A 14,253-nucleotide genomic window follows, 5' to 3' on the forward strand; every position below is an offset into this window, starting at 1 on the left:
AGCCTAATAGAGAAACTCAAAAGTATAGATCTAATCCCTTGCTTGCAAGTACCTTCTCACCTGGTCTCCAAGGTCATCTCCAAAGTCTATGGGCAAGTTGCAGTGAGAGCATTAGCATTTAGGGAAAAAAATCCAGCCTTGGAGTAAGGACCAAGTCATGTAGGGGAGAGAACCGTGCATGTTGCTGTTTCTGGTGCAGAAATTTCTACTGCCAGACCGACAAGCTATTTTAAAGATGAGCAACTGTTCCACATACAAAAACTCTGGCTGCTTCTCTCTAACAACATTTGTAATTCTTTAGGTCAGGACGCTAATGTACTCACTAGACAACCCACAGAGAAATCAGCTGCAATGCTTTAGTATCACTGAGATGTCAGCTTTACTGAATAGATTTTGGGGATATTTGGATTTAGGCTGCAATCCAATACACACTTACCTGGGAGTAAGTCCCACTGAACCCAATGGAGCTTACTTCTAAGTAGACATGTATTCGATTGCAGCCTTAATTCCAAAACATGGTTTTGAATTGCAAGAATGAACAGATATAAGCCTTGAGCTTGCACATTCTACCCCCCTCACACAGAGATCAGAAACTTTCAGCCATGGTTTGCCATTTCATTTGAACCCACCAAACCACTAGCAATTAGTAACCAAATCATTAGATATGTCACAAATCAGAATTGGATAGTGCTAATCTTGACATACAATCAAGGAGGAAGTATGTGAGCCTAAGGCTCATGCCTGCTCCTTCTCTTAACATCAAATCATGGTTTTGTTTCACTTCTAAAGCACCCCATCAACATGTAATCTTGGTGATAAGTCCTCTTTGCATTTATTCAAATATTTTGGCTTAGAGGAATGTCAGAAAAGTAGATTTATTATTGGAATTGCTATTTATAGAGCCTAACACTGCCCTGGTCATTATACATAATTTCTTAAATTTAGAATGTAAAAAAGCCAGCAAAAGCTTGATATTAGTCACAAAACAGCTGCAATCATAATGTTTGTTTAGAAATCTATCTTGGAAAGTAGTAGGATTTACATATTTCCAAGATATAATGAAATCCATAAGCAGCAGTTACTTTAACATTAAATTTCATTGTCAGCACTAATTTTTCAGCCTGGAATGTCCCATCTATTCAACAACCATCCTGGACATCCCTCGACTGAAGTGATATAGAACATGAATTTATGTTTCCAAATCTCCACAACTCTTTGAGTTAGGTTCACGTGCCTCAGTCTTTGCAGTATTTCCTGCAATGACATTTATGTCAGTGCAGTACACATAGTCCCCTCCATCTCATTTAGTCCACTGTAACAGCTCATGTTTTGGTTATGTCAACCAAATAGCTCATGCTACATAGCATGATTTAGCTGTTCAGCTAGACCTCAGAAGAACTCAACAGTACAATCCCCATCAAGCAGCTAGTGTGGGAGATGGTGAGAGGTGACTAAAAAACATTCCAGATATTTATTTTTAGCATCACCAACACTGTGTTTTGGCACTGGCAAACTGATCTCCTTCCTTATTGTCTATCGTGTCTTTTTAGTTTGGAAAACTGAGGACAGGGTCTGCACCTCATTTTTATTTATGTACAGTGCCTGCCACCAGAAAAGTGTTGAATTTTTAATTGATGGGAAACAATTTTATCAAAAGCAGGATACAGATATAAAGAAATGTGCAGTGTATCCATTTATTGAAGGGAGTCCAGATGTCTCATGCTTCCGTTGCAGAAATATTCTATTTCATGAACACAAAAGCTGCAATAATTTGTACTTGAAAAAAATGCCATTCTTCTACTAGAGAATCTATTATGGCTGTAACTGCCTCCTAAAATGTAGTTGCAGAAGTGGCAAGAAGCATTAATTTAATATAGCCTGTAACACTGAGGATGACCAGCATCTCTTCACTGTCAATTTTATCTTAAATACTTTCATCTTTTCATTTTAAAGCGACAAGTTTAAAATACTTGAAAAGCTACCCCATCTCCCAGCAGGATAAAATATTTTTTTAAGTGTTTATTTTTTAAAGTCTCACTCTCATTTCATTTACATGGTGTACAGTCCCTCCTGAACACTGAAATGTTCTTCTATTCTCATTTTCTTTTTTAAAAAAATCAGTAATATGATTACCTCCCCACACCTCCCAAGTGTAGGTGGGCTAAATGTCACACTGTTGTTTTGAAAGGAGACTTATAGGACAGTGGTCCAAAGGCTAGAAAGTTGTCAGGGTACACATTCACAGGTGGCATGCTTCCTTCCCTATACACATTTATCAGACTACATGGCTGCTTTGTGATGCAAGTAAACAGCTGTGAATGTTATTCTACTATTATTTTAGGCTTTCAAATACATAATATAATAACTGGCCCCAAAAGCAATATACTTCTGATACCCAAGCTTGACGTCAATTTTTAAACAAGAAAAAAAGGGAATGTCACCTGTTTTCCTAATTTTCGAACTGTAAACCAATGTTCTTTATAGTTACAAATAAAAGATCTTTCATTTCTGAAAGAAGAAAAACACAACGTATACAGAGAATTAAATACTACAGCTCACATTTAAGTGGTTTGCTATCACTAGTGCCACAATTCTTGTATTTTAAAACTTTTTAATAAATTCAGCTACATTGAAATACAGATATTTGGTCATTTAATATTTTTGAGGGTTCAGAGTATTTAGTTAGCATTCTTTTGATAAGATATTTGTATATACAAAGCATAAATATTAATAGACACACATTGTGATGTCATAAAGCAGATATGATGCCACGTACCATTCAAAGTCAGCATTCTGTGATGCCACAGATACTGAGATGTCATGAAGGCTCAGAGGACAAATGGACATGTAAGGCCTCAATAATATGAAAAAGTAAATGCTGAGGGGATAAAACCAGAACTTGAGATACTAATTTTCAAAAGGAACGTTGAGGGAAATGATAGGGTTTCTTTTTCTTGCATTTTTTTATAATGGAAGCAGGGAGCTAAAAAGAAATTCTTACATAGGGTCGATCCCGAGCCTCTGATACTCTGGGCTGTTGAAGAGGATTAGTTCTAAACCCCAAACTTTCAAGGCATTGCTTATAACCTGTCAAAAAACAGCACTTTTCATGAGACAAACCAGTCAGTTATAAAGTTTAAGCAATGCAACCATTTTAGCCACTATAAAAACAAATATATTGTTTTCACAAAGCTGGGACTGGAAAAAAAATTGTAAGTTTCATTAAAACGAAACCACTGGGCTGAGAAAATTCAAAAGTCAACCTTCATGAATCTACATTCAGCAGACCACAAAACACATTTAAGAATGAATAACAAATACACAATTTGACCAAGATATTCTCAAAAAGTGCATACAACTCCTGAATTGGTGTTATAAGCAGCTATACAACTGTCACTTCATTTTGCACTTCACTGATGCTAAATGCCTGAATTGTATATTGGCAAGCTATTTAAAGACTATTTGCCTAATTCACTCAGCTGTATGACCAAAAATTTTTAACACAAGATGATGACAGTCCCTTTATTCTAATATGCCCTAAGCTACAAATAAATAATGTAAGCCATTCAGGATATATTTACACAAGAGATACACTATTGAAAATTACTACTGAGACCTCCAAAAAATCCTAAATTCCACAAGTACTTTCTGCACATTTTGGAAGAATGTCACACACATTTGATCTTACATTTTTCATTCAGAATACATGGTTAATGTCACACTTTGTGGCACATAATTTAAAGCTGCTTAGGAAAAGGGAAGTTGGGAAATAAGCGAGACAATTCATCTTCACCTCAGATGCACACCCTTTAGGAGAAGAGCAATACAATTTAAAGGAAAGTGGGAATATAAATTGCAAGTGAAAGTCTGCCAGTTTCAGGGATTTCCATCTCTATAAGAAATATGGGGTAGCTATATACATCAGTACAACCAATTTGCTTTGCTGCTTATACACTGCTGTTTTCTGTAGCAAACATGTGAAGTGTAGATCACACACTCATTAATGCATACAGATCTGGGGACTTTGGCCCCAGTTATTTACTCAATATTTACTTGGCCCTAGTTTCTTACTAAGTTTTTAGCTCATTTTACAGTCTGACATACCCACAAAACAGCAAAAATAAGACAAGTGTTTCCTCAACAGTGTGTAAATACACATTTCACATGTTTGGTTCAGGAAATATCAGTGTAAATATCAACACTTTTATACGTGCATCTTGTAAAGTGTGGAGCTGCAACTATCACTTTCTAGCTGCACCATACAGAAAAACTGAATAAAAATATTTTTAAGTACAAGGTCTTAGAGGACCCATTGGCTGGTCTGTTTACCAAGGACCCAACCTGATGGGAATTCTCTTACATGGCCAAACAATGTAGAGTTGTATCATTCATCACTTTAAAGCTTTTGCCACTTTGGAAGACGGATACACGTGAACCACAATCCCCAAGTATGTTGAAGATTTCTGATTTAAATGAAATCTTTATACAAAACTGTTACTGCCTAAATTCCACTGAAAAATCAATGCAATGTGACAAAACTATCTGTAGGATTGCAACCAGCAATATCTGTAGGATTGCAGCCACAAGGATGCAGTCCCAAATATATATCTATAAACATGATTTGTTGCTTGTATATTTTTGGAATGTAAAACATCTATTTCAAGATGCCTTCTTTTACCAAATGTCTCCTGAACAGCTCTAAAATATGAACACATACTGTAAACTCTCACTAAAATACACTGCATTTTCAAATTTTAAACTTAATAATTGATTTTTCAAAAATGTAGACTACAGGAGAATACTTACCTGAATAGAGAAAAAGCCGCTGTCATCCATGTTTACAGAAGGCTGCTGTTCAACAACAAATGGGAAAAGGGAAAAAGAGTGATTAATTCACATTATAGAAAGGCTTCTTAAAAAACAAAGCAGAAATGAATTATGCACTTTACTTGTTTCAAAAGACATTTTAAGTAAATCACAAAACATCCTAGGTTTATACACAAATTAAAATAGGTACCATGGGAATAAATTTGGTAGTATTTTTCTTAAAGACTTAAGTTTTCACATTTCTGCTTTCCTGAGTTCTGTATTATATTCCTATAATACAATACAATTGTTACCAATAACTGGTGTACCACTTGAATAAATGAACCCTGACAACATTTCATAACCGATACCAATAGTGTTGAAATTAATATAAAACAGAGTTTGTATCAGTATCAGCTTCCACATCTGTAAGACTGAATATTAAATTTACTAAAGACATAAGTAGAGACACAATATTTTTTTCTTTTTGAAAGCACACAGGGAAAACGTTTGTTTTTAAAATGAATCTTGGACTTTTATGAGAACTGTCATTTTGGGAAAACTGAAATCTCCAAACCACCAACCTCCCAGGGACCCTCAACACACCACTCCCCTGGCCAACATGCTTGCTTGCCTGTTCCTCCACCGCTGTCCCGCATCGCCACCCTGCACAGTGCACCCAGGCCGCACACACCAGCCTTCTGCTCACCCTTCCAGGTTGCTGCCATCGCAGACAAACTATGCCACCGCACAGTGCGCCTAGGCTGCACACTGGCCTGCTACCCAATCTGTCACCACCCCACCAAGGCTGCCCGGTCTCCAAAGCTGCCACCACTAGCAACTTGTTTGCAGGCCGAGGTGGGCAGTGTGAGCAGCGGCAGGTGGCACAAGTGGCACACAGGTTAGAGGGGAAAGAAGTGTTCACGCTGCAATTCACAGTGCCATCTATCTATTGACTGGTTGGTTGATTTTATTTATATGCTGCCTTTCCACAGTGAGCTGTGCCCAAAGCGGCTTACAACAGACGTTCAAAATATCAAAATACAAAACACTGAGGTAAGAGAAAGAAGTCAGTTTACAAAACAACCAATAAATGTAATAAATAAATAAATAAAATTCAAATAAGGAGGTGATGGTCTAGCGACACCTTCTCTTGACTTGCTCAACTAAGCCAGTGGTCCAGTTCCTGAGATTTTCAGTCCTACACACATAATCTTGCAAGTAAGCCCACTGAATTCGATGGGACCTACCCCTAGGCAAACATGCACAGGAATGCCTTGAGTTTTCACTGTTCTGCAACTCACATGTTTTATAAAGCAAAGTAACACTATCGCATGAAACAGGAGGACATCAAAGTCATTTCCAAGGTCAAGGTGCAAGAGACAGTTGGTGGCTTTGGAAAAGCAGGAGCACATCCAAGAAAAATTTGGATGCTGGGTTTCTTTCTGCAGTTGGAAAGTCATCTGATTTTGTGAAGACAGCTAATAAGGTGATATTCTGAAGCAGAAAGAAGCACATTGCAGAAACCCTCTCTACGGACCTGCGAACTGCACAGTGCAACGCTTACATTTTTATTATATGTATAGACAGACATAAAGGCTTACTTTTAAAAAATAGGTTGTTTTCCCCATAAAAATAACAACAGATGTAGCTGACAAATAAGTTTGCAGTCCATAGACTGCAAGCTCATCCAGCAATGAGTGGCTAATACCTTACGCCTTACACGGCGTGGGACCGCAGTATCTTGTGGAACGCCTCTCCCGCTATGAACCGACCCGGTCACTTCGCTCAGCGTCTAAGGCCCTCCTCCGGGTACCAACCCATCGGGAAGCCCGGAGGACAGTTACTCGATCTAGGGCCTTTTCTGTAGTGGCCCCCGAATTGTGGAACAGCCTCCCCAAAGAAGTACGCCTGGCGCCGATGCTTCTATCTTTTCGGCGCCAGGTTAAGACCTGGCTATGCTCCCAGGCATTTTAATGTGTTTCATGTTACAATTTTAAATCTCTTTGTTTCAGTTTATTTATTGTGATATTTTGTATTTCTGTATTTTTAATCTTTTGTACACCGCCCAGAGAGCTATTCGCTATGGGCGGTTTAAAAATGAAATAAAATAAATAAATAATACGCTGATTTCATAGTGAAGTTTGGCAGGCAAAAGTGTGACAACAGAGACCATAAAAGAGATTGGGATGACCTTAGAATTTGAATTCCTTTTTTTTTTTTTTTTTAAGGGTCCAACAAACTTTATTTCGTTCTGGCCAGAAAGAGGTGCAAGGCGATAATTCGCAAAACAAGCACACCCCTTATGGGGGTGCTATACTTTTATACATTGCAAGCAAAAAAAATTTTTTTTCAATTAATTTTTATTCAGATTTTCAAAACCAAAACAATACAAAAAGAAAAAAAAACAGAAATCAATAACTAATACAATAAAAAAAATAAAAATAAAAATATTGACTTCCGATTTGTCGTAGTTCAGCTATAAATCTATAATATATAACTGTTGTTCAGTAAAGCAAGTTATGAGACTCACAGACAGGGTTTTCAGTGAAAGAAGGAAACCTGCAATAAACGGGTTAAACAGAGCAAGAGGAGTTGCCAGGTTCCTCAAGGCCAGCAGGTGGTTGGCAAGGGCAACCTGGTAGATAACAAGCTGCTCTTGCAGAAGCTCTGGTGTGGGGGAAAGTCGTTTTGTGTTTAATGCTTTTTGTCAGTAAAGACTCTTACAAGATACTTCCCTGGCCTGGCTTATTTACTGGATCTATCCGGCACCAGAATTTCTTACTTGTGCGATATCTATACGCACGCACCGACAATAACAAGCCTGTCTCTTAATAGATTATAAAATCACCAGCGGTTATCTTAATTGGTTTCAAATCTCATTAACATCATATCATTTCATTCTTCCACAAAAAGTCAAAGAGAAGTTTCCAATCTTTGAGATATATGTCCATCAATTTTTTTTCTAAATAAACATGTCAATTGATCCAACTCATCAAGTCTACTAAGTCCAGTAATTTCAAATCGCTCTTCTTCCATTATCCATATTGGTTCCATCTTCCATCTTTACGCACCCAATAATCTTGCTGTCATAGTCATATAATAAAAGTCTGATAGGAATTTCCTTTATCACAGATATTTTCCCTCCGCCTGTGCAGCTCTGAGACGGGCTCCCGTCTTGGATGAAACTTTTTCAGCTTTAAATCCAGTCAGAAGGGTTTTTTTTGACTGGGGATAATTTCTTCCGGATAAGGAAGAAACGTGAGATTTCCCACACAGCTTTGTTGTGGTTGTGGGAGACTGGAATTCGTCAGAATCGTCTGTGAAAGAAGGTCTTCCAGCAGCTCGGACAGAGCGAGGATTTATAGCCAGCTCAGCTGAATAAGTGACCCTTTTTTTTCCTTTTTTAAAAAAACGGACTAACAGGCAAGCATCCTCCTGTCTATGCTTATCACTTTCTTATCTATACAGTTAAAGAGATTTGTCAAAGGATCGGCAATTAAGAGAACCTGGGTGAGCCAAAACTTTCCTTCTTTTTTACTCACGGAACTAAGGGGGAGCAAAATAAAAATAGCCTATCTTTTTCCTGTTGCAAAAAGCTGATATGGAAAATGGCATTGTAAAGATTACAACGGATGAGGGGTTTCTGATTGGAAGAGAAAAGAAAAATCTTTTTGATTTATAAGACTTTTGTGTAATATATGTCTGGAACTATTTTTTCTGATCTACTTTTTCTTTTCTTTTTTTTGACAAATCTGCTCATTCTCGTTGCTACTAAGAATGACAATTAAGAAGATCATGGATGTACAAGAAGGGACTTTATCTTTAGACATGTTTCAGAAAATAATGAATGCGATTAAGTCAATAAAGCAAGAATTGAGAAATAATAGACAAGCGTGGAGAATTGAATTTGATGAAATGAGACAGGAGCTGAAAGAAATTCAGGATTCTATGAGAAAGGAGAATAAAGATAGATCTGGAAAATCAAAAGAGGATGAAAGAGAAATTAAAAGCAAGGTTCAAACTATGGAGATTGGATTAAATATGGACATGGAAAAAGATTTGGATTTCCTGGTTGTGATGGATCCTGGAGACAAATATTATGGTTTGGAAATCAGCGCTGTCCCTGAAGGAATAGAAGAGATTGGAGATAAAGATATTATCAGTTCAAAAAAATTCCTGTACTGGAAGGATTTGATGGAACTTGAAATGGAGAAAGTTAACAGAATTAATCCCTGTTTTGTGTTAATGGAAAAATCTTCAAGAGATGTGCTAGTGTATCATGTAAAAAAGAGGAACAGAGATGCCGCTTTGCAACAATACTTCAGTGATACGTTCGGAATTGATGGCAAGAATTTGAATTCCTATGTCAATAAGCAGTTTTTGTTAAACTAAACAAAGTTAGTCTACATGCCATGAACTTTCAAATGACACCTTGTGGGATGCTAAATCAGGTGACTGGCTCCACAGCCTTTTAGTGAAAGTTGACATAACAGTATTTGCTCATTATGTATAGATGTAAAGGAGCAATTGGTTACATAGAGAGACACAACAGAGTGTGTGTTAATAGCACACTACAAGAAAGTAATGAGGTTTGCTTTCAAAATAGTTTTATTTTTATTAATTTTTAAACATAACCAACAACATAAAATAATACACTATATCATAATCATATTGCTTATAAAATTATTTTGATTATCCATAGTAAATTATTAACACAATTTTCACTCATACATTAATAGTTTTCCCTTTCTTTTTCTTTCCTGCAGGATTGTTGAATATCATTCCTATCCTTTCATCTGGTGGTCCATTTAATAATAGTACAAACTATCATAATAGTTGTGTAATGAGGCTGAAACAAGCAAAACCTGCCACAATACTGACGTGAACAGCGCAACTTCTCCTCTCATCAAGCTCCACAGGCGTACCAAAGTTGCCCCCTTATTTCTACAAGCCCCGCGTATGCTGGAAGTGTGTGATTAAGAAGGATTTCAAGAGGGGGGGGTAAAAATGAAGCACCTCACGTTACTATCTCCTGGGGTTTAAAAAAAGGTAGGTTGGTAAGAGGCAACATAGAGTGTGCCAGGGGTTCCCAAACTTTTTTCCCTATGGACCACTAGAAAATTGCTTAGGGTCTTGGCGGACCACTTAATGATTTTGTAGCAACTGTAACACACTGTGCTAGATGCTATATGATTTTTATGGCTTCTTTTATTTCTCGTATTTTATTGTATTGCCATTTGAATTCCATAGAATTCAAGATAAGACATAGAAGAAGCAATAAAAACATTTTCACCATCAAAATCAAATGTATTATCAAGATTATACTTAATTCTGGATGGACTGCCTTCAAGTCGATTCCGACTTATGGCGACCCTATGAATAGGGTGTTCATGGTGAGCGGTATTCAGAGGTGGTTTACCATTGCCTTCCTCTAAGGCTGAGAGGCAGTGACTGGCCCAAGGTCACCCAGTGAGCTTCATGGCTGTGTGGGGATTCGAACCCTGGTCTCCCAGGTTGTAGTCCAACACCTTAACCACTACACCACACTGAATGAAGCTTGTGGACCACTGGTGGTTCAGGGACCATAGTCTGGGAACCCCTGGAGTAGGCAATTGGCATCCCAAGGCAAATCTGAAACTGCCATGCCTGATAGTTGGCACCTTGAAGGTAGAAGCCCTTCTCTCCCAGCTTCCTTTGGAGTGTTAACGTTTTCCTGCCTCAAGCAATAGGAAGAACACAATAGCCACACTGGGTGTTGCAGAAGTAAATAACCAGGTTGTAGAGGATTCTGGGTATCTGAAAGAATTAGTTCTGCCTGTGAATGTCTGGAGAAGGTAAAAACTGCAGGGTATGGGACGACTGACAGAACGGTTGGCTAAGCAAGCATGTCTTGTATGTCCTTGAAGTGTCTTATTTATGACAGTATAGCCAGCTTCAAAGTGTTATACCGCTAGTTAACAAGTACTCCCTAGCAAATGTCCTAGCAATTTATAGATAATCAGGATGTAGACAGACTAAAGGAATGTCTTGTGTACTACACATGCTCCAAATGTGAGAGTTGTATCTTCTGAAGTTTCTGTTCCTTGAAGACTATAAAGGCCTGCACCATTTTCTAGAGAGTCAGAGTCAGTTGCAGTTTTCTGCTTGGCTCTCCAGCGCTGTATGCTTTGAATAAACTTGCAGTCTGCTTCAGGTCAAATTGCCCACTGAGAAAAGAGAATCTTTCCCTTACCAGCAGTTCCTCAGACCCATCTCATTTTAAGCACAGTAAATTTGCATGAAATAAATTGGTCAAATAATGTCAGGCCATATGGAGAACTTTAAAGGCTGTTACCTGTAAAAATGTTCTATACTCTTCACTAGAAACTCCTCCTTCTGCCATCCTTATTCTCTCTTCTTCATCCAGCTGCTGTGCAATAGAGGACAGTTCTACAGGACTGAAATATTCTCCTTGCAGTAAGTTATTCAAACAATGCTGGGCACACAGGGAGCCTTCTTGCTAATGAATAGAAATTTTGAAAAAGAACATAACACCACAATAAGCATTACGATATTATCTTGCCATGGTTTCATGGCTCAAATGAAGCAATTCTACTACTTTCAGATGTACTGCTTCTGTGTTTTGCCAGAGTTTGAGAAACGCTCTCTCGACAGTGAAATGGACAAGCACAGACACATACTTCATGACACAGCCTTTCCCAATTTCTTCAAGAATGTTAGCAACTTCCATTTTAAAGGCATCCATCCATCCATCCACCCACCCACCCACCCACCGGCAACAGCAGCAGCCTATTCCAAGAATTTCATCACTTCTGCTTTTCTGTATTAGCTCTTTAGTTCTCTCTTTGCCTATCAAATCCACACATTTCTTCTGTGGCTCCCAGAAAGTTAGGCCATGTATAATACTGATACATATATTAAATACTGAGAAAAAATATGTACATCAGCTATATTACACAATAATTGTTCTAGATGCAGATAAGGTGGATAGGGAAGTATTTGTTACACAAAGAGTCTTTTCAATAATTCTGTTTCCTATTAGGCAGATTGAGGAACCATTAAGGACTATTACCTAATGTCAGCAGGTATATAAATAACAGTTAACTTTGGATAATGGAATGGACCAAGGAATTTCAGAAGAAAATCACCCTCTGCTTTATAGATTACAGCAAAGCCTTTGATTGTGTAGATCATGAAAAACTATGGAATGCTTTAAAAGAAATGGGGGTGCCACAGCATCTGATTGTCCTGATGCGCAACCTATACTCTGCACAAGAGGCTACTGTAAGGACAGAATATGGAGAAATCAATTGGTTCCCCATCAGAAAGGGTGTGAGACAGGGGTGTATTTTATCATTCTATTTGTTTGATCTATATGCAGAACATATTACACGGAAAGCGGGATTGGACCAAGATGTGAAAATTGCAGGGAGAAATATCAATAATTTAAGATATGCAGACGATACCATACTACTAGCAGAAACCAGTAATGATTTGAAACAAATGCTGATGAAAGTTAAAGAGGCAAGCACAAAAGCAGGACTACAGCTGAACGTCAAGAAGACTAAACTAATGACAGCAGAAGATTTATGTAACTTTAAAGCTGACAATGAACACATTGAACTTGTCAAGGATTATCAATACCTTGGCACAGTCATTAACCAAAATGGACACAATAGTCAAGAAATTAGAAGAAGGCTAGGAATGGGGAGGGCAGTTATGAGAGAACTAGAAAAGGTCCTCAAATGCAAAGATGTATCACTGAACACTAAAAGTCAGGATCATTCAGACCATGATATTCCCGATCTCTATGTATGGATGTGAAAGTTGGACAGTGAAAAAAGTGGGTAAGAGAAAAATCAGCTCATCTGAAATGTGGTGTTGAAGGAGAGCTTTGCGGATACTCCCACGGATGGTGAAAAAGACAGATAATTGGGTATTAGAAAACATTAAACCAGAACTATCACTAGAAGCTAAAATGATGAAACTGAGGTTATCGTACTCTGGATACATAATGAGAAGACATGATTTACTAGAAAAGACAGTAATGCTGGGAAAAACAGAAGAGAGTAGAAAAAGAGGAAGGCCAAACAAGAGATGGATTGATTCCATAAAGGAAGCCACAGACCTGAACTTACAAGATCTGAACAGGGTGGTTCACGACAGATGCTACTGGGGGTTGCTGATTCATAGGGTTGCCATAAGTCAAAATCGACTTGAAGACACATAACAACAACAACAACATCTGGCACACATTTATTCATAAATATACTGAGTATGAATTGTGGCTCAGTAGTTGTCACTCGATTGAATTTCCAGTTGACAAATATGCTAATTGTCACAGAAAACAAATCTGTAAGTCTTTGGTCAGCAATTCGTTTCTAATTGAGTCATATTTTTAACTGAAAAAGGACTGAAGGGCCAGCAACATGGACTGTGCCCACCAAAGCAATATTTTCAACCACCCTACATCCACAGCCCCTTTTTCTCTCTAGAGACTGCTATGCTCATGTATCCTTCTGCCATCTTATGTTGCATCTTTGTGTTGGGCTGTAATTGTTGTAAGCTACTTTGGCTGAAGAGTGGGTCGCAAATAAATTAGCAGCTTACTTTCTAACACACTCCCCCCCCCCAAATTGGGCAAAGCAACAGACGCTTCAGCAGAACCATTGCCTTATTCCAGGGGTTGCTAACATTTTGCCAACTGGAAAAACTACTGTAAGCACCCATACACACACACACTACAAGAACCTATTTTACTGACGGCAACAGAATGCTTCTTTCAATTCTGATTTCAGTGGGAGGAGGGGAGGGAGCGTGGGAGCACCAAAGAAGGCCTCTGTGAACACATGGACACCACACTGGTGACCTCTACCTTAATCACTGTTGCTGCTCACTATAGAACACGGAGAAAGGGGTTCTTGATCACCTCCCACCAATAAGACAGCAATCATACACATACCTACTCAAGAACAAGCTCAACTAACCATGGTAGGGTTTACTTCAGAATAAACATGTATAGGATTGCAATGCAAACATGACGATGAACAGGGGCTTTGTAAGAGTTCTCATTCCATCTCAGCAGTTCATTCCCCTGCATAAGCCACTACAAATGGAGGCAGTTATGAGACATATAATGACAACAGAGATCTTGTTGCTGTTCAGAGGTGAGAAAGGTATTAAAGAGTTCATTTCCCCATTTCTTAGCTTGGATGGGAGAAAGTGGCTAAAATGCACAATTCTGAGGGTGGGAGAAGTGTCCTTGGCTCAGGGACACACTAGGGACTGAATAGAAACCACTAATGGCTGAACTGAGCCCTTAGGGCACCTGCTCCTCATCGCCACTATGAGTTCAGAATGAACTATCAAACGTTTTACAACCATTCAAGAACGTATCAATGACAGGACATTTTGATTCAGTTTGTGTAAGGCTGCTTTGCACTG

General features: G+C 38.3%; 1 protein-coding gene across 8 annotated transcripts in view; it reads right to left on the reverse strand.

The window, feature by feature from the left end:
- The window catches only part of ATXN3 (ataxin 3), a 38,789-nt gene that overhangs the window by 16,354 nt on the left and 8,182 nt on the right, over positions 1–14,253 (reverse strand). For 4 of the 8 annotated variants that reach the window (XM_061611976.1, XM_061611979.1, XM_061611974.1 and 1 more), the window contains exons 2-5: positions 11,144–11,308; positions 4,807–4,851; positions 3,002–3,087; positions 2,442–2,508 (exon numbers count right to left, since the gene is read on the reverse strand). In XM_061611976.1, coding sequence (XP_061467960.1) covers positions 2,442–2,508; positions 3,002–3,087; positions 4,807–4,851; positions 11,144–11,308 — 363 coding nt within the window. The remainder of the gene's footprint in view (positions 1–2,441; positions 2,509–3,001; positions 3,088–4,806; positions 4,852–11,143; positions 11,309–14,253) is intronic. The other 4 variants (XM_061611975.1, XM_061611981.1, XM_061611978.1 and 1 more) reach the window with 4 other exon arrangements.

This window comes from Rhineura floridana, chromosome 2 (genome assembly GCF_030035675.1).
Source record: "Rhineura floridana isolate rRhiFlo1 chromosome 2, rRhiFlo1.hap2, whole genome shotgun sequence".
In the NCBI taxonomy this organism is placed as follows: domain Eukaryota; kingdom Metazoa; phylum Chordata; class Lepidosauria; order Squamata; family Rhineuridae; genus Rhineura; species Rhineura floridana.